At 37.3% G+C, this 22448-nt stretch overlaps 7 protein-coding genes across 9 annotated transcripts in view; 4 read left to right on the plus strand and 3 right to left on the minus strand.

Annotated features, from left to right (window-relative positions):
• LOC104743178 (probable serine/threonine-protein kinase RLCKVII) overlaps positions 1-4161 on the minus strand; it is a 9426-nt gene extending 5265 nt beyond the window's left edge. The window contains exons 1-2 of the mRNA XM_010464290.2: positions 4031-4161; positions 3918-3955 (exon numbers count right to left, since the gene is read on the minus strand). The gene's annotated coding sequence lies outside the window, so the exon portion shown is untranslated. The remainder of the gene's footprint in view (positions 1-3917; positions 3956-4030) is intronic.
• On the plus strand, positions 8-1655 carry LOC104739367 (the record flags this gene model as incomplete). The annotated part of the gene is made up of 4 exons (XM_010459690.1): positions 8-114; positions 191-593; positions 676-1221; positions 1378-1655. Coding segments are annotated over 4 exons (1173 nt in total), but the record flags the coding sequence as incomplete, so codon positions are not given.
• On the minus strand, positions 1666-5006 carry LOC104739366 (probable serine/threonine-protein kinase RLCKVII). The gene is made up of 7 exons (XM_010459689.2): positions 4625-5006; positions 4031-4269; positions 3728-3917; positions 3249-3640; positions 2857-3155; positions 2187-2299; positions 1666-2059 (listed from the first exon to the last, which is right to left on the minus strand). Exons 1-7 carry the CDS (start codon positions 4764-4766, stop codon positions 1752-1754), a joined length of 1683 nt encoding a protein of 560 aa, XP_010457991.1. The 5' UTR covers positions 4767-5006; the 3' UTR covers positions 1666-1751.
• Positions 7697-10363, minus strand: LOC104739372 (mitogen-activated protein kinase 13-like). Its single transcript, XM_010459696.2, has 8 exons — positions 10196-10363; positions 10043-10110; positions 9136-9958; positions 8994-9061; positions 8774-8911; positions 8365-8697; positions 8090-8275; positions 7697-8001 (listed from the first exon to the last, which is right to left on the minus strand). Exons 4-8 carry the CDS (start codon positions 9006-9008, stop codon positions 7795-7797), a joined length of 879 nt encoding a protein of 292 aa, XP_010457998.1. The 5' UTR covers positions 9009-9061; positions 9136-9958; positions 10043-10110; positions 10196-10363; the 3' UTR covers positions 7697-7794.
• Positions 11005-13222, plus strand: LOC104739373 (L-ascorbate peroxidase 1, cytosolic). Of its 3 annotated transcripts, XM_019236056.1 has the most exons (9): positions 11011-11115; positions 11539-11671; positions 11775-11949; positions 12065-12130; positions 12278-12412; positions 12507-12586; positions 12673-12775; positions 12857-12915; positions 12999-13222. In XM_019236056.1, exons 2-9 carry the CDS (start codon positions 11553-11555, stop codon positions 13012-13014), a joined length of 753 nt encoding a protein of 250 aa, XP_019091601.1. In that variant the 5' UTR covers positions 11011-11115; positions 11539-11552; the 3' UTR covers positions 13015-13222. The 3 variants fall into 3 exon arrangements, 2 of the variants coding, with proteins under 2 accessions (XP_010458002.1, XP_019091601.1); XR_002035158.1 differs by having other exon boundaries at positions 11005-11116; positions 11541-11671; positions 12673-12915; XM_010459700.2 differs by lacking the exon at positions 12999-13222 and having other exon boundaries at positions 11006-11116; positions 11541-11671; positions 12857-12928.
• Positions 16362-18075, plus strand: LOC104739374 (LOB domain-containing protein 1). The gene is made up of 2 exons (XM_010459701.2): positions 16362-17019; positions 17594-18075. Exons 1-2 carry the CDS (start codon positions 16783-16785, stop codon positions 17927-17929), a joined length of 573 nt encoding a protein of 190 aa, XP_010458003.1. The 5' UTR covers positions 16362-16782; the 3' UTR covers positions 17930-18075.
• LOC104739375 overlaps positions 18612-22448 on the plus strand; it is a 9637-nt gene continuing 5800 nt past the window's right edge. The window contains exons 1-12 of the mRNA XM_010459702.1: positions 18612-18878; positions 19188-19598; positions 19681-19731; positions 19823-19905; positions 20350-20449; positions 20536-20614; positions 20704-20827; positions 21267-21373; positions 21492-21620; positions 21727-21791; positions 21908-22063; positions 22215-22375. Of these exons, the coding sequence (XP_010458004.1) occupies positions 18714-18878; positions 19188-19598; positions 19681-19731; positions 19823-19905; positions 20350-20449; positions 20536-20614; positions 20704-20827; positions 21267-21373; positions 21492-21620; positions 21727-21791; positions 21908-22063; positions 22215-22375 (1631 nt within the window). The 5' untranslated portion in view covers positions 18612-18713. The remainder of the gene's footprint in view (positions 18879-19187; positions 19599-19680; positions 19732-19822; positions 19906-20349; positions 20450-20535; positions 20615-20703; positions 20828-21266; positions 21374-21491; positions 21621-21726; positions 21792-21907; positions 22064-22214; positions 22376-22448) is intronic.

The following is a 22448-nucleotide window of genomic DNA, read 5'->3' on the forward strand; positions in this document are numbered from 1 at the left end:
ATGGTGGCGACCTGGTAAGACTCGTGGCGTTGTCTGGATTGACAAGAGAGTCCGAACTTATCGTAACGAACCACTTCCCGAAATCAGAATCTCCGAAGACACCTCACGCTTCAGGTACTAATTACTCATCTCTACAATATCTGACGTGTTTTATAAGAAACCTTACTCAAATCAAAAAGTCATGTTTTAGGTATACGCATCCAGTTGGGGACAGATCGGCGGTGAGGTTAACTCGAGTAGTGACGGAGACGCTACGGCTAGGGAAAGAAGGTGTACGGTGGTTCGTGATGGGAGACGACGACACAGTGTTTTTGGTGGACAATGTGGTCAACGTCCTCTCAAAGTACGACCATACTCAGTTCTACTATGTTGGTAGCTCCTCGGAGGCTCATGTTCAGAACATCTTCTTCTCTTACTCAATGGCGTTTGGAGGTGGTGGTTTCGCCATTAGCTACGCTCTAGCCCTCGAGCTCTCGAGGATGCAGGACCGTTGCATCCAACGGTACCCTGGTCTCTACGGCAGCGATGATCGCATCCAAGCTTGTATGACCGAACTTGGAGTACCCCTTACCAAAGAACCTGGCTTTCACCAGGTGCCTTGTACTAACCTTTTATTCAGTTATTTCGGTTTGGTTTCGGTTTAGATGAGATGAGAACATGGTTCTATGTATGCAGTACGATGTATATGGGGACTTATTGGGGCTATTAGGAGCACATCCGGTGGCTCCTCTGGTGTCGCTGCACCACATTGATGTTGTGCAGCCAATATTCCCGAAGATGAAGCGAGCACATGCGCTTCGACACTTGATGTCGTCAGCAGTTCTTGACCCAGCCAGCATATTCCAGCAGTCCATCTGCTACGACCAGAACCGGTTCTGGTCCATCTCGGTCTCCTGGGGATTCGTAGTCCAGATAATCAGAGGCATCATATCCCCTCGCGAGCTCGAGATGCCTTCGAGAACATTCCTCAACTGGTTCCGCAAAGCTGACTACATTGGTTACGCATTTAACACGAGACCCGTATCGAGGCATCCGTGCCAGAGACCATTCGTGTTTTACTTAAACTCGGCTAAGTATGACGAAGGGCGTCGCCAAGTGATTGGATACTACAACTTGGACAAGACAAGACGTATTCCCGGCTGCCGATGGAGGCTCGATTCACCTGGAAAGATTGACTCTGTCGTCGTTCTCAAGCGACCTGATCACCTCAGGTGGCACAAGGTTGGTCCACATCCACTCTCTTTAACAACTTGCATCAAATTTAGTGATACTGGTTTGGTTTTTGGAATAACATGAAATTTAATAGAGATAACCGGCTGAGATCAGATATTAAACCGGTTTTGAAAGAAGATGATCTTAAAACTGTGTGTTTTGCAGTCACCGAGGAGGGATTGTTGCAGAGTATTGCCGAGTCGGGGAAACAAAACGATGTATATTTGGGTTGGAAATTGCGCAGATGGAGAGATCAGTGAGCTCGAACATCCTCAGCAGTAGTAACGTTCAAAGATATATATACTCACTAAAGATTTCTTCATAAAGATTTTTGGAAACGTTCTGTATTCGTTGACAACAATTTTCAATCCTAAATGCAAAAACTATTGTTTCAATCTTTACAATCTGAACTCCAAAACCAAAAAAGACTAATTCCTAAAAAAGAAAAGTTCATTGTTTGTATTATCCTATACACTCTGTCCATGGACTGAAAGAAGAAGAAGATTGGCACCTTGAAGAAACATATCTCCGGTCAGAGTTTAGCTGGCGTGTGGTGTGGCTTGCTTTGCTTTGTTGACCGTGGATTGCTTTGCTTCGTTCAGCGATTGGGTAGCGTTGTGAGATAAGGTTGCGTTCTGAGATAGGGTTGCGTTGTGCGATAGAGTAGCGTTGTGATGAGGAGTTGTCAGGTTCTGATTGGTAGAGACGACGAGACCTGAGGCTGCAGGTGAAACAGCAGAGGAAGCAAGAATCGCTAAGCTGACATGAGACTCGTTTCTCACGGCTGCCATGGATTTCTCAAGACGATGTATCGACATTATCTCTCCATCGTTCATGTCTAAGCTCACTGTGATTCATAAACCCATCAAAAAACCGAAATCAGAAAGATTCTTGACACCACTTTCTCGAGAAAATCTTTTCTTAGATCCAAAAAGAAAAGAAAACAAAGCGAGAAGAGACTTAAAGAATCGGACCTGAGTGTGAAAAGATCCAGAGGGTGAAGAAGCAGAGAAAAACGATCACCGGAATCGCGTGGATCCAATAATCCGACACCGGAAACATCCCTCTCCGGGAGTTTTGAGTCCTCCTGCCAATGTGAGAAGAAGAAGAAGAAGAGATCGGGAGCTGAGAGAAGGATCTTTCCGCCATTGTTGTCTCTTATCGTGTAACTAACTTCTCTTCCAAGAATCACTAAAACCAATTAGAGAGAAGAGATTTGTGAAGCCCTTCTTCGATCAGGTTTGGCTATTTAACGGCATAACCTTAACGGGCTCACGCGGGAAAAGTTGCATCACGTGATCTGAATCGATATCATAGTCCCGTTTCTTTTACCTATTTACTACTTTTGCCATTCATCAATATACAATACTTCAGAGTTTTAATGGGAAAATATTATAAGATGTCTCAAAAGAAGTTTGTTTTTGCTCAATATATGTATATATTATATGTCCCAAAACAAATGGTTCTTTCTTTTTTTTCTACACAAGAAAGCATTCTACATACAAAGACGCCGAGTCAAGATTTACATCCACAAGAGATGTTAAAAATTTACCTGAGCTGATTTTATATTTATTTCCCCAATTTCTTGGTGAAAAGCCAAAACTAGGATTAACCACTCGCTTACTGGATCTCTCCTATGAAGACCCTTCAGATTCGGTTTCCTTGACAAGGTCCGGTCTCTTCTCTTCATCATCTCTATCTCTGTGAAAAGATTGGTGTTTTCTGCTGCTGCTGCCAGGGCTATTCGGATCATATTTCGAAGAGGCTAAGAAGTTGAGAGCCAGTACTACATCGGATACCACTGGTCTCATGCTCGGCTGCTCTTGAACGCACATTGCTGATATTGCTAGTGCTTGGTACAGTCCTCTTATCGGATATTGTCCCTGAAGCAACGGATCAACCATTTTTGGGAAGTTCCTCCTGTCTTTGAACAATGGTCGTGCCTGTAAAGAAAACAGTGACCAACAAAAATTTGAGTCTTGTTGTTTCAGTAAAGATTATATATAGTTAGACGCAGGTCAAGATACCGAACATACCCATCCGACCAAATTCTGATCTTTACGCGTTTTTGTATTGTCAATTGCTTTCCTTCCAGTGATAAGCTCGAGAAGGACTACACCAAAACTGTAAATATCGGATTTAAATGTGAGCTGACCGGTCATAGCGTAGTCAGGAGCACAGTATCCGTATGTTCCCATAACCCTTGTGGAGACATGGGTTTTATCCCCGCTTGGTCCTACTTTAGCCAACCCGAAGTCAGATAGTTTCGGTTGATAGTCTTCACCAAGCAAAATATTCGAACATTTAAGGTCCCGGTAAATCACAGGGGGTGTCATTCTATCATGCAGATACTCCAGACCTCTTGCTGCACCAGCTGCTATATTCATCCGAGTGTTCCAATCAAGAGGTTTTTTACCAGACGGGAGATCTTGAAACAGTAAAAAAAACAACACTGAAAGTTAAATAACCAACAAAACAAGTTGAGAAAGAGAAAAAGAGAGAGTTTACAACATACCATGCAGATGATCTTCAAGAGATCCAAGCGGCATGTACTCGTAGACCAAAAGTCTCTGATCACCCTCAGCACAAAACCCGATAAGCTTGACAAGATTTGGATGGTCAGCAAGACTTAGTGTCAATACCTCAACCACAAATTCCCTGATTCCTTGAACACCATTACGATCAAGTTGCTTGATAGCAACAACCTAGCAGAAGGAAGTATCGCCAACCGTTCCAAAAAACTCTGACAAATCACACACCCAATTCATCATAAATAAAAAAAGATAGGGATTTGTTTTGTCACACTAAGTGCAAGTACCTGATCCAGTTTATCTATAGTTCCCTTGAAAACTTTACCAAAACCTCCTTCACCAAGAAGACAATCCGATCTAAAGTTTCCAGTAGCTAACGAAAGTTCTTGAAAGGTAAAAGTCTGAGCTTTCTTCCCTGTGACTTGGTCATTCAAATTCAAACCTTTCACGTCAAGAGATAGCTGATCCTCCTTACCAACTCCTCCTTCATTGTTTACATCTCGATATGGACTCACCTTTGTCGAATCTACAACAAACACATAGGAATGATGAAATCAATTACATATCCATGTGTGACTTTAACCAAATCAATACCAAAAAAAAACTCAATTTTGAACTTTGTCTCTCCTCCATGAGAAGACAAAACCTAACTCGATTCAAAAACCCAACATCACTCATACGGTGTGAATAGTACACATGCAACAGAGGAAACAAGAAAAAGTCATACAAATTCTCAATGAAACAACTCTCCCAAGTCCCAAATGTAACAGATACAGACAACATAAAACATAAGAGCCCCGATCCAAACAATTCAACATATACAGAAGAGGCTGTGGAAGAGCAAGAGAGAGAGAGAGAGAGAGAGAAGAAGGACTTGATACCAGAAGTGGGTTGAGGAGTCTGATCATCTCGCTTATCACTCTTAGCGAGGCTAGTACCACCACCACCGACAATTTTCCTATTTCTAGTCTCCGACTCCGATCGTTTTCTCGTCGGTTTCTTACTGCATCCGAAACAACCCATCGATAAAATTTGAAGAAGACAAAAGAGCAATTCCCTTCTCTCCTCTTTTAAATTCTTCTCTAATCCTCTTCCTTCCTCGTTGAGAACCAAAAATTCAGAAACCCAGATAAAACCCAACACGACTTTATAAAAAAAAAAAACAATCAAAGAGAAGAGAAAGAGAAAAGAAAAGAAAATAAATAAATTAAAGTCGAAGACGAAAGAAGAATTTGCGAAAAAGGTGAGAGAGAGAGAGAGAGAGAGAGAGAGCTTAGTGACAAAACAGAGAGAGCTTAAATTCTTCGCCTTTTTTATATATATGTATTTTATAAGAGAAAACGTACAGTTATCCACTACGACAAAGTTCACGGTACATTCCATAAACGCGTCTAATCAAAACCGGCCACGTCTGGACAAAATGTTTTACTCCCTGAAACGCACGGCTACTATTGAAGACAACGTATCAGAAGACGCCACGTAATGGCGAGGAGCACTTGTGGAGCTTTTTTGGTCAACTTTTTAATTTGTCATCTACCGCTCCGCCGGTTCGATTACTAAGCACCGTCGATTCTGACGTGGCGTGTGGTTAATGGAGCTATGGGTGATTTTAAAACCTCAATCTAAAATTATGTCACTTGTTGATAAAAATAATTTTTGATACTGCGATCAACTCCGTGTGTCATCTGATATCATCATTTTAGTTACTCCAACAATTAAAAGAAGAAAAAACAGACTAATAAAAATTTCCAAGATTTTAAAATAGATTTGACAAAATCTTATTCTATTGATTGCACTTACATTTTATACCAAACTTAAGCAAATTAAATTATCACTTGACAGAATTCTATTACAAGATTATACCATTTTTATACTACTAAATTTATCATTAATAATTTTTTAAATCCTCTAAATTTAATCAATTATCATAGATATCCATTCCGTGTATAGAGTTTATGTGATTCGAGTAGACAGATCTTCATACTAGTATATTACCGATTATTTGAATTTACGTGCTCTAATACATTAGAAATTAGATCATGTTTTTGAACCAGTTTTGGTACTCTAAACCTAGAAATTGTGTTTCCGATATGATTGTAGTTTTTGTACAATTGAACACCAAACCTAAAATTATCATTTTTTATTCTTATATACTTCTTTTTTTCAACTCGGTGTTTGACAGGTACGATAGATTACTAGAATAGTATGGATTTTTGAATGGTGAGATTATTATTTAGTTATATGGTTATAGAGAGCACCTGACAGTAACATTATTTTGTTTTTGTGTAGCTGTCACCAATCACCACCTTACGAGGGGTGTCGTTGGTATAGTAGACAGCCAATTTACTCATCGTTTTGGAAATTTGTTGGTTTATTAGGAAAAAAAAGTGTGAAAAAACATAAAGGACGTCACTGTAGGTCCCACTTTTTTAACTCCACGCGCTTTGTTGTCTTTTTGAATGTTTTCCTAAAACTTTTTAGTAATAAACAAGGCTTTTCTTTTTTTTTTTCTTGGATTTTTATTTTATGGTTCCCAAACAGAGTGATTAACTGCGACCGCGTTTCAGCTGTTGGCGCCACGTGTACACGAAACCAATGTTCAATTTTATTAATTAATTTATTTTCTTTTATCTACAAGAGGCTTAAGGCTGCATTAACAACAACTCCTGTCTTGTTTTTGTTAATTAATGTAGGAGAATTAAAAACACGTTTGACTTTTGAGGCCGTAAAAAAGACTTTTACAAAATTTGACAGGCCATCCTTTGCTGGCAATATAGTAAAAGCTATGTTGAAAAATTAGTTGTTGTTACTTCGAAAGAAATAAAATTTTATTTTTGTCTTAATTCCTCGCAAAACGTTAGGCATTGTTTATTCTAAAAAGTATTTTAAGACTACAAATGAACAAAGATTTGATTCCATTTTCAGTGTACCACCAAGGCCACGGTAGCCCGTCGTCTGATTAGGCATTTAACCACATTTGCCTATTAGTATTTGTATTTTGTTTCACATTGGTTATTGTATTTGACTTTGATTCTATATTTAGCTTTCTTAATTGGAAAAATGTCATACTATTTCTTTTGGTGCGGATTCTTAATGTAAATTTTCAGTGTTATATAGATTTATAATTAGAGTTTATTATATTCAGCTCTACTTCATGCATGTATCATGTATGTTTTTTTCTACTTCCCTAACATTTTAATAATTCTTCGTTCGTAAGAAAAGAAAGAGATGTTGACAACATTCTCACTCAGTAACATATGAATGTGGATACAATTTTATGCATTTAAGCCTTTAACCCACACAGAATACTATTGATGATTTGATATGACAACAACATTAAAACATTTGCCCACTATACAACATAGTCAAAATAAAATGATATTGGTTAGTCTCGTATGTATTGTGGTTCTTTAAAAAAAAATGTCGATGAATATTATTTCATTATTTTATGATTCACTCAAATAGATTTTCCTTTGTGTTGGTCGGGCATAAACAAATCTAGTCAACTTCCTTTTGTTAAAAAATTGATTCATATAACTATCTCAGACTTTTAATCAATATTGGATTGAAGATAAGTTTAAATTATAATTTAGTTTTGACAGCTCAAATTATTTAACTTAAGAAAGGAACATAATCTATAGAAAAATTGTATGGTTCAACAAAGATATTGCTTATTAATTATTTGGAACCAGCATCCATAAACTAAGACGTGTTTGGCTTTTGTAAGCAAATACGGTTTCTTTTAGAGATGTTACACGTTTATTTATATTAAAAAAATGATGTTGACTTGCTTGGTTCAATTTCAATTTGGCTATCGTATTATATACATTGGTTATGATTTAGCTAATTGATTACGGATTTGGTGAAATTAGATCGATTTAGGCAGAGTATGGTCGAATTAGCTTGGTCTTTTGTATAGATTGGTCGGGATGAAAGTACTTGGAATCCCTTAATGGTCTGATAGAGTGAGCACTTTCTTCGCATTGCACAACCAACCATCATCAAAACAAATATTACATGCATGTTCCCCACAACTTAGAAAAATAAGCTTTCAATTGTGTCTTAACTTGTTGGGATAGTGAGAATTTGGGAGATTAATTATTCTTGAAGCGTAAACATTCTCTCCATACAAGCTCCTTGATGTCTTGTTCATCCAAGGCTGACTCCTCGAAGTCGAAACTGAAAGGAGAAGGACACGTTGGTTCTTCGTTGATCTCATGGAGACTTGCCAAATACGGCTGCTTCGATGCTTCTTCCACTAATCCCACATCAAATAAAAACATTCTTGTTAGTATTTCACATTCCACTTATAGCATCCAAAAGTAGTAAGACAACGTGATATATACACGTGTGATGCGTTTTGAAGGATCGAAAACTAGCATCTTTTCAGCAAGATCTAGTGCCACTGGGGAAATGTCTGGAAATTTTTCTCTGAATGATTGTTTTTGAACATGTGGGAGCTGTTTCACGTACTTTCGCGCATTATCACTTCTCAAGAAATCGAGATCAGAGTCATCTGGTGACCCTAAGAACTAACAAATCAACCAAAACAGAGAAATGTTTTTATAACACACACAAGTTAAAATGATTAATAGATGGATTCAGGTTTCAGTTTGTTTACCTCAGTGATAAGTTTCAGCTGCTGAACATAATCTTTACCAGGAAAAAGCGTCTCTCTTCTTAGTATCTCCATAAAAATGCAACCAACAGACCAAATATCAATAGCTCCTGTGTATTCCGAGCTGTTGAGAAGCAATTCAGGTGCACGGTACCATCTTGTCACAACATATTCCGTCATTATCTCTGTCTCATTCGACGTTCTTGCTAGCCCAAAATCACATATTTTAAGATCACAGTTCGTATTTAGAACCAGGTTGCTCGGTTTCAGGTCGCGGTGAAGTACATTTGCAGAGTGTATGTACTTTAGGCCTCTCAAAATTTGGTAAAGGAAGTACTGGAGACAGAACAAAAAAAAATATCAAAAATTATGTAAATAGATATGATTATTAATGTGTCACACTGATCATCACCTGGCAATGGTCCTCTGTTAGAGTTTGAGTGGATCTAATGATCTGGTGCAAATCAGTATCCATCAGTTCATAAACAATATACACATCTTCGAACCTCTCCTTCTCTGGTGGCTCGATAATATCTTTCATTTTGATAACCTGCGTAGCAATGTGAATACTGATAAGTCAACTCTGTGAGTGTTCTCATCAAAAGAAATGTGATTAGTCAAGAAGAGATTACATTGTCATGATCCATGTGGTATCTTCTTTATCGCGACCTCTTCGTTTGTCTCAGAGTTTGTAGCACAGCTGCAATCAGGAAAAAAGGAAAGAATTGAGATTAAGATTGCATACAAGAGTGATTGGAAGTGATAAAGACTTACCAGACAATGCCATAGGCACCTCGACCGACGGGTTGAATAGGAGGAATGTATTTTGAAGACAGCTCGAAAATGTTACCGAGTACATTGTACATAACATATCTACCATCATATGTCGAGATTCCTCCATCTTCCATATTCTCCATCTCTTCTAATTTGGAAGAACTCTCAGGTCAAGACAAGTTTTAAGATGAAAATAGAAAACAAGTTTTGAAAGACTGTTTCATATCTCAGTTAGCTGTTGTGGCCTTTAAAAAGGCAAAGCAGTGAGCAAGAGGAGGAGAGAAATAAGTGGGTACCTTTAGCTTTTGGTGGACCAAAATAAAGACAAACTTTTTTGATTTGATCCGTTGAACTTTGAAATTTGAATGAGAAAAATTCAAAAGGACTACAAGAGAAGTAGAGTAAATAGTATATACTAGTATAAAAAAGCTTTCCTTCTCCTTGTGGATCAATGGGTCCCTAGGAAATCCAATATTAAAAAGCAAAATGGTAAACATACAGAAACTGAGATTATTCTCAAGTCAGTTCAAAATGAATCTCAATATCATTCAAGCCTTCAAATGTCACAGCTCTCTTTGTGTGCTAATAATGTCACATCTGAACTCATTTTCACAATCTCATAGACGTGCATTCTCAATCCGGTTGTCCCATCTTTTAACTCTTTGCACATTAAAGATCAGAGAAGGTGATCAAACCATATAGTTCTCTTTCACAATTATGCAGCTGAAGCTAACAAATCACACTCAGGAACAACAAAAAAATAACAATGAATATTTCGAATTACCTTGCTATATCATTTTCCTCAGCTACATATGATCCAAGCCTTTACCAAAAACAACGTTATTATAAGACCATGCTCAGCTTGCAAAATCGGGAGTAGTACAAAGATTTTACGATAGACACTAACACTAGGGAAGATAAAAATCTGCTGACTGCTGCAATGACCATACTTGAGAAGAACCAGCTGGTGACGTGCTGCAGAAGAAGAAGAAGAAGAACTAGTAACTAAGTCACGCTTTCCATTGAACTATATACAACTCACAATTTGTAAAAGACAGACCTAATAAGCATATTTTGGCTTCCTTACTGGCTTGAGTTAGTAACATGAGTTCAGGACTTCCATCGAGCAGCTTCCATCAAACAACACTGAAATCTCGAATCTTTCCACAAGCAAAGGAAAAGTAATTTGGTCATGAATATCGGAATATGTTTACCATAGAAACAGAGACATTTTGACCTAGTGTGAAGAATCAGATTTATGACTATGGGATAATAAGATCCAATCCAGTTGTCAAATAAACTAATGTTTTTGTAAATAAACCGATTCAAAATTCCGAACCAAACCGCATTGGTTTAATGACTACTAGTTTATAACGGGTGAGAAACCTACGCTGTGACTTTACTAAAATTCTTAAGTCCAATTGGAATCTTCTTGTGCGTGAGATGCGTTCACACCTGCGAGCGACGGAAATAACGAAAATACCACTGCCCAACGTGTTCGCTATGACAAGTCCTATGATGCCTAATTTCGTCAATTCACTCAGAAAAAATATTCAACATCGACTCTCCTTTTATTGAATTTTTTTTTGCTTTTTCCAAGTTAGTGGGTCCGTCACACGAAGCCATGTTTCTTCCAATAGCACCTTGACAATTATATCCGAATTATTCTTTTCCCATCTAATATACCACCAACCCTAAAGATCCCATCGTCCAATTAAAATCCGTGCGTCGAATCACAACCGTCGGTTTTATTGGCAGATTTTGACCACACGATATTCGTCATCTAACGGCATCGATAGAGATCTACTAGAACGTTCTCCTCAACATGAAAACAAACAGGCCCATCTCTATATATATATTTCCATTTCGCATATCTTTCTCTCCTCAACGCTCTCATTAAAAAAAGTACTCGTGTCTTACTTGTGCCAGCCACTCGCTTTTTCTCAGATTTTTTTATTATCCTTTCCTCGGCAAAAAAAAGGTAAACCGGAAAAAACTCTCTCTCTCTCTCTGATCCGTCGTTTCTGCTTCCATTGTCATCTTGAATCGATCGAATCATTGTTATGCTTGGCTTGATCTGAGTTGAACGATGTGTTTTTCGTTAGTAGATTCTGGATCTGTTGCTGCTTTCGGCGTTTAGTAACGTTAGCTCTGTGGTTGGTTCGATCTTGCTCGGTTTCTTGGCTAATTTTATGATTCGATGAAAGGTTTTGAGAGATTAGGCTTTATTTTAGCTCACTCGTCTGGTAGCTTACTATTTATTAGTGACTGATTTAGGGTTTTTCACTCGTAGAGGTTCTTGTTGTTTATGACTCATATAGGTTGTTGGATTACGTCTGTTTTTGGATTTGATTTGTGTGTGTATATGTACTAGTGGGGCTCATATATCTGTGTATTTGTACCAGATTTTAGCTAAGATGGTGAAGAACTACCCAACCGTGAGCGAAGATTATCTCAAGGCTATTGAGAAGTGCAGGAGAAAGCTTAGAGGCATGATCGCTGAGAAGAACTGTGCACCCATCATGGTCCGACTCGCGTAAGTAACTAACTAATCATATCAGCGTCCTGTTTCTTTAAGTGTTTAATGATGTGCAACTCTCTTCTTATGGCTGATCTTTTTTTTTTTGGCTAAACTGCAGATGGCACTCTGCTGGAACATTCGATTGCGCCTCAAGGACTGGTGGTCCCTTTGGAACAATGAGGTTTGATGCTGAGCAAGCTCACGGAGCCAACAGTGGTATCCACGTTGCTCTTAGGTTTTTGGAACCCATCAGGGAGCAATTCCCTACCATCTCTTTTGCTGACTTCCATCAGGTACTTGATTTAGATCAGACCAATAAAAAAATTCTTTGGTTAGTGTTCCCGATGGTTAACTCTAGGGTTTGGTTTCTAACTCACGGTTTCCTTTGGTGTGAAATTGATCGTTCAGCTTGCTGGTGTTGTGGGCATTGAAGTTACTGGTGGCCCTGATATTCCTTTCCACCCTGGAAGAGAGGTTAGTCTTTGTTTTAGATTTGTTTATGATTATATGGTCAATTAGTCGAGAGAATGTGGTCTGCTTATTTGTAATGGTTAATGTGGCTATTCTATTCACTATTGTGAGAATGATTTCGTGTTACGAACATGCATATCTTGCTTTCAGGACAAGCCCCAGCCACCTCCAGAGGGTCGTCTTCCTGATGCTACAAAGGGTTGTGAGCACTTGAGAGATGTCTTTAGCAAGCAGATGGGCTTATCTGACAAGGACATTGTTGCTTTGTCTGGTGCCCACACTCTGGTTTGTGTCTCTCTTAACTGCTTGAACACTTTTGTTCTTTTTGGTTCCAATCGTGCAAGTTGTGATGAATGCCTTGAAAATTATGAAATCACAGGGAAGATGCCACAAGGATAGGTCTGGCTTCGAAGGTGCCTGGACTTCAAACCCTCTAATTTTCGACAACTCTTACTTCAAGTGAGTATTCTAAGTTTTTACAGTCTTGATTTATGTATGAGTAATCAATGGTTGATATGGTTATTAACCAAAGTATATATGACCAGGGAACTCTTGAGCGGAGAGAAGGAAGGCCTGCTTCAACTTGTCTCTGACAAGGCGCTGTTGGACGATCCTGTTTTCCGTCCTTTAGTCGAGAAATACGCTGCTGTATGCATTCTTTCTCTTTTCTATGTTCTTCACTTGGTAGAGATAAAGAGAACTCATGGTTTCTTGTGACAATGGGAACAGGATGAAGAAGCCTTTTTCGCTGATTACGCTGAGGCCCACTTGAAGCTTTCAGAGCTTGGGTACTTATCTTGAATCTATGAATTATTAGAAAGTAAAATATTAATCCAGTGGAGTGATCTGAGTTTGTATTTGTTGGTTGCAGGTTTGCTGATGCTTAAGCTGTGACTTATGTGTGTTTGTGTCTCTGAGACTCATGGCTGTTTTTGGTTGGGGGCCGGAGGGGTCGCATTGCATTTGAACTTTGTCATATGATTGCTTAAATGTACTCTCGGATTTGCGTTATCTTGTTTTTCGGTGGGTTGTGATTTGACACATCCGTTGCGCTTTTGCTGGTTAGACATTTTAATAAAATTAATTTCTCGCATATTTATGCCTCAATTATTCAAAGCTGCTGTAGAGTGTAGAAGACTGCCTCCACCCAACAAAACAATGAGATATAAGTAAACTCACCTCTGTGTTCACGAGGTGCAAGTCTTTCAGCTTCTCACGAGTTTGAAGATACGCAGAAGCACTAGTACATATAATTTGCCTATGTAGGTGAACTCACACAAGATAAACTAGGGCTCTAATTTAAGGGAACGGTAAACCAAATGTAAAAAGTCTAACGCAACACACTCAACGAATTTAGTTTCAACTTAATGAATTTAACATCACCAGCAATAGCATGAAAGAAGATGTCAAATAGGCAGATTCAAATTGATGTTGATCACGAGCTCGGATGATGTTCAAGATTGGCGTGGGTTGAGACGGCTGGCTCTTGCTTGTGATGTCCGTGTGATAACCAAAGTGGCTGGAGCTTTTGTTACGGCCGAGGGAATAGAGTAGCTTGAAGTGAATTAGCTTTCTTCTGTGCTTCTCTAACCCGTTTTTTTTTTAAGAAACCTTTTCTAAACCGGTTTTAATCTATTTTTATGTTATTTTGATCCTAAATGTGCCGAATCTGCAATTTAGACTCTCTTGAATCTTGCATGCATGGTCCATGTCGGAATCGGGTTGTGATACTGATATTTAACTAGTTGGAGCTCGATTCTTGTAATTTTATGTATCTTGGACCGTTGGAACACTGATGAGAACAACGAATCGTATATTTTAGAAAACATATGAGAATGAGACTGGAGCAACAAAAATAATTGTGAAGGAGTGGAGTGACTCTTTTTGTTTTGTCAAATAGTGGAGTGGAGTGACTTTTTGTATATCACATTCACACCATTGAGAGTTAGAAGTTTTGTGTTGAAAATTGGATTCGGCTGTAATTTTAACTGAGCTCCTCTTTCATTCCGTGTGGGTCTCTTTTGTTTTTTTGTTTTTTTGTTTTTACTTTATCAGAAAAGAAATCAAAGCAATTATAGCTTCAAAAGAACAAAACACTCATCATAAGTATTAAAAAGACAAAAATGAGCTGTTCAAGTAGAGTGTAGACTGTATAGGGAGACCAAAAAAAGAAGGAATAGCGGTAAAACACTAGAATTTTAATGTTTTTATGTTTTATTGGATACCATCTTTTTGTTTCATCAATTCTTTTTCTATTTTCTATGAACTGGGAAATTTTGGGAATATATACGACTTGTTGAAATCATATATTTAATGAGTCAAATATATCATTTATTCGGTACACAGAGAAACTTTGGTTAAATCATTAGATTAAATGCACGATTAAATTTGGGCAGGGCAGATGATCGTAATCAATAATATATATATATATATCCCTTGGCGTACGTACATTTGGCAACCTCTGTGTATTTCCCTGTTTTTGAGGGAATGACTTACAAATTCTACTAATCGATATGACTCTTAAAGACAAAAGTCAACAAGTGTATGACCCCTGACCCCATATATACTCTAACAAATTATGCGTGCATGTCTGTTTATATATATAAAGAGTGTGTTGATGATAAACATTTACATATATAGAGTCTAAATAACTATAGTAAAATTAAAGTGTGCTGCATGATTACGAACCCTTTTCCATACAACTGCGAGGCGAATGCGAATGGTAGTTACTAGTTAGTGAATGATTGTTGCTTGTTAGTATTTAGTACTTTGAACTGAATGGTAACAAATGATCATTTTTCCAAACAACCCCAACTTTCTTGTCTCTATTCCAACATTAGTGGAATCTTATCAATAAATTTCCAGTCTTAACGATTTGATAGAATTTAACTGCACAAAGAATTGTAGGAAAGAAAAGATGGCCCAAGAAGATATGATTGGAGGAAAAGGTATTGATGATATGATCTGAGGATAATGATGACGATACTGTTAGACTTACAGTATTGATTGATAGATTTGGACTAAGCATCTCCGTGTACACGGTGCAAAAGACGATCTTTGACCAATTGAAGAATAAATAAAAAAATAAAAAAATAAACAATACAATAAATCTTTTCATAAGAATTGATTGGTTTTTATTTTTCCACTCAGAAACAAAAGACGTAAGAAAATTCCACTCAGAAACTTATCATAAACTCGATGGGTTTGCGATTTAGTAAGGTGACTTACGTCTGTTATACTTTACATGGCAATAGAAAAATAGCTTTTGTATAACACATATAATCACAATTCATAACTTTTTATAAAGAAAACGATAAGAAAATCTTTAGTCATTTTCGAAAAAGGAGTTGAAGATTTAGTTGAGAGTACGTATAGTAAACAGATAGCAATTTGTTGAAGGTGGAAGCAAGAGCACACCCAATAACTCTTTTACCAATCTCACTGGCTACGTGTCTTTCCTCTATTTGATTTTTTAAAAATTTCTTCTTAATGTTGGTACGTGACGAAGACGACACAATTGAAAATAAATGTGATGCTTTGGGACCGCTCGGAGTTATATTTTCTTAATGACTCTTAACGCACTTTTGCAATTCTCCTTATATATTATTACACATACGTATAAAAAGGTTGATTTAATTTGTAAAAACAAAAATCGTGTGTGTTAAGTCTTTCAAACAGAAAAGTCTTAGACAATATCTAGATATAACTTATATAAAATGACTCCCAAGAATAATGGTTAAAAAAAAACAAAATACGTTTCAGCAAAAATTAGGCAACCTAAAATAAATCACTTGGCCTTTTGTGTCAAATTCTCTACCAGTACTTAAAAACGACTTACAAGTCAGCACTGAGTTAAAAATGATAATCAAACTAAGTTATTATATAGTTAAACTTTACTCTATGTAAGAATATTATTAATTTATTATTATAATGCATCATGAACTTATACAATTGAATATCTAGTTAAAGTTATAAATTTAACGACCTATTGAATTATTCTCAAAACCAAGCCACATTGCTATATACTGTACATTTTAAGAAATAAATATTCTTAACTTACTTATGATTCGTAGTCTTGCGTTATAAAAACGATTTTACAGGTGCAAATTATCTACTTCAAAATAACTAAAGTAGAAAATATGCATGAAAGATACATAAAAAAGAGAAATGTAATAACTTTCAGTGATTTTGGAACCTCTTGAATCTTTTCTTGAATCTTCATAATCAAAAAGACTAGTATAGAAGGTAAGACAAAGAGTAGAATACCAATGGACTACTAATGATTTTTTTAGAGACTAATTGAAATAATACGTACCTAAGGAGAAAAATTTAAGAGAAGAAAAATAATTTTGCCAAAGTCAAGCAAACCGTTGAATCATGAAAGCGTGGAGGAATTTAGTAGCCACCGTAATGTGGAAACATGTTTTAACTTTCAACCAAAAAGAAATATTGACGTCAGAAGTCGAGCTTGTGAGGTCAGGGTGGTCACTTCCTTCATTACATCATTTTGTGCCTCTCCCCTATATATACACTTCTCTAGCTATTTTCCCCACCAAAAAGCACTTCACCTCTCAAAGACTCTACTTACACATTTGTCATTTTCTTCCCCCATAATTCACGATTTGATCGATTAAAAACATTAGACCTTAGTAGATATGGAGAGTAATGGTGACGCTTCTGCCGCTACCACTCCAATCATCTCTTCTTCATCTTCTCCTCCACCACGGCTCTCACCGCGGGTGGTGCTCAGCCCATGCGCTGCTTGCAAAATCTTAAGGCGGCGTTGCGCAGAGAAATGTGTTTTGGCGCCGTACTTCCCTCCAACGGATCCGGCCAAGTTCACCATCGCCCACCGTGTCTTTGGAGCCAGCAACATCATTAAGTTCTTGCAGGTACCTAGCTAGCTATCTTTTTAAATTATTTGTGTGCAATGACTAGAAGATAATCTTGAACAGTTTAATGTTAACAAAGAACCCGATTTATATATCATTAATAGACAGATGGGAGTATGGGACTATTACTGTCTCTGTTCTTATTTACGAAGCTAGTAAAAGGATTCATAGGTCATGTGAAAATTGTACCTCACTTGTTCTGTAATGCCAAACAACTTCTTCTATATATGTTCAACAAAAGAATTGCATATCTAACTCTTTCTACGAAAAAAATAAATAAATAACGAAAATTTATCATGTTCACACAAGTACTACATTTCTTTATATATTAAGGCTAAAGAAAAACCTTAACCCACATGTCATTCTCAACGTTGTCCATTTCATCCACCTTTTGACAAAGTCTTGTAGAATATTGGTCTTTACTCTTCTTGGTCAGATACCAAAAAAAAAAAAACTCAGTTATGAGTGTTATGAACATTTATATTGTCTTGATGAAAAGCTTAAATCAAAACAGTCAGTTGCTTCTCCAACTCATATGATTGGTTATTTATATATATATTTTTTTATCTTTCAGGAACTTCCAGAATCACAAAGAACTGATGCGGTGAAAAGTATGGTGTATGAAGCGGAAGCAAGAATAAGAGATCCGGTGTATGGAAGTGCGGGTGCAATATACAATCTACAAAGACAAGTGAGTGAACTCCAAGCAGAGCTTGCAAAAGCTCAGGTGGAGATGGTGAATATGCAACTTCAAAGATCAAATTTACTGGAGTTGATTTATAATAACATGGAGCAAGTACAGAAACAAGAACAAGATAATATGTCTTTTGAGAGCAATGATTTGGGATTCCTTGAAGACAACTCCAACACCAACACATCAATGTTGTGGTGGGATCCTCTTTGGACCTGATGAATTTTGATTACTTCACTTTAAAAGCCCTCTCTACTACTTTCTTTACGCAGGATTAGCACACAAAAATGTAATATATACGGAGAATTTTTAGACAATTCATGTCCATTATTTAAACCTCCAAAATAATTACTATATTTTATTAATTTAACGCGTCGATTACTATTTTTTTTTTTCGACAAAAAAAAAGAAGGAGAGGTGGCTTAGACACAAACCGGTTCAAAACCAATGCAATGCCAAAAAAAAAAAAAAAAAAACCTAAACGACGTCACCCTCCTCGGGCAGCAATTTTTCTGTGTGTATTTGAGATGAATCAAGTTGACTTTTTGATGCATTGACTATGATAGTTTTGGTGATCATCTCGATATTTTGATTATAGACTCATCTCTCCAAAAAGTTCCCAAATGTTCCCTTGTCTAGGGAGGCTCAACTATGTTAATATGCTTTTGCATTTTTTGGTTGCTTAGGTATCGTTTTGTGCTTGCCTCCTGCCTCGTTGTGGTGACTATAGGCGACAAAATTAAAGACTCTTTGTAGTCCGTTGGACATTCTGTGATCCAATCCTTGAGGTAAACTAACTAACTCCTTTATTTGTTTACCCATGAAACGGCCCATCTCAGGCCCATTTATTAGTTTTGGGTTACGGTGCTCTTCCCTGCACCATAACATTACCACACTTTAACTCCGTCGTCGTCCCGCCGGTTTCACAGCTATCCCGAACTTGGTCGCCGCCATCTCTCCTCTTTGATATTACGTGGTTCGCACCAGTATAAGCCACGTGTGTATGTCGTCAGTTCCACACAGAGCACTCTTTGCTTTCTCTCTTTCTCCAACCTCTTCTCTTCTTCTTCTTCTCCGATCATCTCCTTCTCCTTACTTTACCTTTGCTCGCACTTTCTGTTTTAACTCCTTCATCAGATTATCTCCCTCAGATATGCCTAAGAAGCAGGTTTCATTATGTTTTCCTTAATCTGGGGTTAAATATAAACAGTTTTGTCAAATCTTATCGATTTCGTTATGACTCCCTCAGAAATTTTTTGCACTTTCTGGGTTTTGTTTGCTTCGTCGACAATGTATTAGTTTGTGGTTCAGTAATATGACTTTCTGGGTTTTGATTATCTGGAAAATAGTTTGAATTTTGCATCTTAAAAAATTGAAACTTTATTTATGTCTTCAAATGTTTGTGAGGGTTTCTTGTTGCTTTTGGTTGTATACAGTAGTAGTACTTGACTGTTTTTGTTTTTTTTTTGGTTGGCAGAAAAAGAGAGGTCACGCTGAGCAGAAGTGGCAAGTGAAACCGAAGATGGATGCTCCATCTGAATCCAGTGATCGTTCTGTATCCGTTGTTGCAGAAGCAGTAAACAATCAATTTGGTGGGTTGAGTCTTGCGGAAAGCAACACGAATGTTCCAGTCTTACCAAGTCAAAGTACAACAAGCAACAAAACTGTTCAAAATCTTGTGTGGAAGCCTAAGTCATATGGATCTTCTTCGGCAACACAAGTTGGTAAAACGTCAGCTGTCTCACACACAGGTTCTTCTGGAGATGCTCTTAATCTAAGCAATTTTTGCGGGTCGGAAAATTTTACAGTGGACAAATCGACTTATTGTCATGCTCAGATCAGAGCCAATTTCTATCCTAAATTTGAGAACGAAAAGACTGACCAAGAGGTAGTGCCCTTTCATTGACTGCTTGTTGTTTGTAGCACTTATTGTTAGTTTGCTTTATTTACGCTTATCTTAATTTTGGCAGATAAGAGCAAGAATGATTGAGATGGTATCTAAAGGATTGGCAACTCTAGAGGTATCAACAACACCACCCTATATTTGAATATCTGTATTGACACTCTGAAGTTTTAATTGTCTACGAACCTGTTGTAATGCACCTTTTACAGGTATCCCAGAAGCATTCAGGCTCTCTCTTTATGTACGCCGGTCACAAAGGGGGAGCATATGCAAAGAACAGCTTTGGTAATATGTAAGCTCATTTATTCTGAAGCTTCAGTTATTCCTTCCTTGATTATTGATGAGCTCTTCGCAAAGAATCTTAGACAAAACTCCAATCACTAAAACTCAAACTCAAGCTTTAGATTTGGTTTACACTTTTCATTTATTTTCACTTACAAGATAGATTACTACTTCATTTTAGTTTCATAGTTTGTCATGTCCAACAACATATCTTATGTTTTCTCTTTCTGGAGTTTTGTTGCCTGCTGATGGTATTACGTATTCATGTTGCGTTTACGGATAAAGATTCCACACCACATTACAGATATAGTTTGAAAACATTTTTGATGAAGCAAAAATGCATTTTACTACTCGTTTTCATTTCTGATGTTGTTATGTGGTTCTTTATGGTGATTGCAAACTGAGCTGGCGACCAAGCGGTTTCTCATATGCTAACCCAATATTTCATTTGCAGTTATACTGCAGTAGGTGTTTTTGTCCTTTCACGGGTGTTCAGGGAGGCTTGGGGAACTAAAGCTCTAGAGAAAGAGACAGAGTTCAATGATTTTCTTGAGGTATTTCCATGGACAGAGCTTTAAACAACCCAAATTCTCAATTGCTGCCAGAAAAAGTGAGCTCATAATAAGTCATTTTCTTCCAGGAAAATCACATGTGCATATCTATGGAACTTGTTACAGCTGTTCTTGGAGATCATGGTCAACGCCCACTGGATGATTATGGTAAGGTTTTTTTTTTTCTTAATTGTGAAAGTCAGATAAGTCTGCTAAAGATGTTCAGATAAAAAGAAATGTTGATTTGCATCTTGCAGTGGTAGTGACGGCCGTTACCGAGTTAGGTAATGGTAAGCCCAAGTTCTATTCAACTTCCGAAATAATTGCATTTTGCCGGAAATGGCGTCTCCCAACAAATCACGTTTGGCTGTTTTCCACAAGGTACCCTAACCACTTTCTGTTCGTTTCTGCTATCATCTTTGGCGATCTTTCCCGTACTTGTCATTCTACCTTGGGTCCTTGTTGTTTTAAATAGAGTGCTAGTGAAGGAAGAGTTTGAAATACTTTTAGCTAATATTCGTTTTAAGAATTTAGTTTTTCTCTAGCTGAGGTTTTGATATCTCGGGACAATTTTTGTTGTACAGCTTGAAAGACACATTTTCCTAAGTATACAGTATGAATGTGTTATAGAATCTGGTTGATGCATTTACTAGTTTAAAATCCATCAACCTTTAGAGATTTCTCGTCCTACTATGAGGATTTATATGCTGATATATTTGGATGAACACTGTCCATAGCGTTTTTAGTAGACAGCTTATTGGTGAGGAAATGAAAATTTTAACAGTGGTGGTTGCATGTATTTTGTTGAAATTTTATGAAGGAGATCAGCGACCTCTTTTTTCGCCGCGTTTGATGCACTCTGTGAAGAAGGGATAGCAACCTCAGTTTGTAGGGCTCTTGATGAAGTAGCTGATATATCAGTTCCAGGTAATGTTTTTTTTTTTTGGTATTCCCTTTTGCTATCTGGAGAATTCATATTAGTTTGCAAGGAATTCAACTTGATGAAATTCATTGAACGAATTATTTCTCGGATGAAAATAAGCAGGTTCAAAGGACCATGTTAAGGTGCAGGGTGAGATATTAGAGGGTCTTGTTGCGCGTATCGTGAGCAGTCAAAGCGCCAGAGATATGGAAAATGTCTTGAGAGATCACCCTCCACCACCTTGTGATGGAGGTGCACTATCTTATTATTGTTTAGCATTTACTTTTAGTTTTCATGATAATCTACCTATCAAGTCCGTGTAGATTAAAAATTATTTTCCTCGCTTTTAATATTTCAGCTAATCTTCATCTGGGACTCAGTCTAAGAGAGATATTTGCTGCCCATAGATCTAACGAGAAACAGGTTCTAAAAGAAATTTAAATCTGACTAGCTTTATCAAGTGGAAATTTTATGCTGCCATCTCTTGATAAAGATTTCTCATTCTAGAGGGTCCTTTTTTCTTATTTGTGCTGCTGTAGCAAGTGACAGCACTTTTAAGAAGTGTTGGGCCAAGCTTTTGCCCCAGTGACTTGGATTGGACTGGAGATGTATCTCATCCAAAAAATGCTGACAAATCTGTTATAACAAAATTCCTGCAATCTCAGCCTGTAGATTATTCAACTAGTAAATTACAGGTAACTTGAGATGATGTCTTTGTTTAGAAATAGAATCGCTGAAATTATTGGATATATATTTGTCACTTGCAGAGTTCTTTCATATTTAACCATTTCCATTATCTATGTGCTTTTGAGTTTGATGAGCAACTGAATTGTTTCTTTTTAACAGGAAATGGTACGCTTGATGAAGGAAAAACGTCTTCCAGCCGCATTCAAGTGTTACCATAATTATCATAGAGCTGACGACGTATCGCCTGACAACCTATTTTATAAATTAGTTGTCCATGTGCTTAGCGATTCAGGATTTAGGCGTTACCAAAACGAGATGAGGTTATCCTTAAAGACGTCTCTACTTATGTCTTTCAGTTTGATCAAACTAAGAATATATTGATTTTTGTTTACT

The sequence above is a fragment of the Camelina sativa genome, chromosome 14, assembly GCF_000633955.1.
Source record: "Camelina sativa cultivar DH55 chromosome 14, Cs, whole genome shotgun sequence".
NCBI classification, from domain to species: Eukaryota; Viridiplantae; Streptophyta; class Magnoliopsida; order Brassicales; family Brassicaceae; genus Camelina; species Camelina sativa.

Bases quoted from the DNA above. Each gene is read 5' to 3' on its own strand.
- LOC104739372 (XM_010459696.2), bottom strand. The intron at 8,698-8,773 runs GTGATGATCAGT...TTCTGTCTCCAG, and splicing joins TAACAGAGGACCATTGCCAG to TACTTCCTTTACCAAATTTT. The intron at 8,002-8,089 runs GTATATATCACG...ATGTGGGATTAG, and splicing joins CTTCAAAACGCATCACACGT to TGGAAGAAGCATCGAAGCAG.
- LOC104739366 (XM_010459689.2), bottom strand. From the start codon at position 4,766: ATGGGTTGTTTCGGATGCAGTAAGAAACCGACGAGAAAACGATCGGAG. The intron at 4,270-4,624 runs GTATCAAGTCCT...TGTTTGTTGTAG, and splicing joins GACTCCTCAACCCACTTCTG to ATTCGACAAAGGTGAGTCCA. The intron at 2,300-2,856 runs GTCTTCATAGGA...TCACATTGGCAG, and splicing joins AAGGAAACCGAATCTGAAGG to GAGGACTCAAAACTCCCGGA.
- LOC104739374 (XM_010459701.2), top strand. From the start codon at position 16,783: ATGGAGAGTAATGGTGACGCTTCTGCCGCTACCACTCCAATCATCTCT. The intron at 17,020-17,593 runs GTACCTAGCTAG...TTTATCTTTCAG, and splicing joins ACATCATTAAGTTCTTGCAG to GAACTTCCAGAATCACAAAG.
- LOC104739373 (XM_019236056.1), top strand. From the start codon at position 11,553: ATGGTGAAGAACTACCCAACCGTGAGCGAAGATTATCTCAAGGCTATT. The intron at 11,672-11,774 runs GTAAGTAACTAA...GCTAAACTGCAG, and splicing joins CCCATCATGGTCCGACTCGC to ATGGCACTCTGCTGGAACAT. The intron at 12,413-12,506 runs GTTTGTGTCTCT...ATGAAATCACAG, and splicing joins TGTCTGGTGCCCACACTCTG to GGAAGATGCCACAAGGATAG.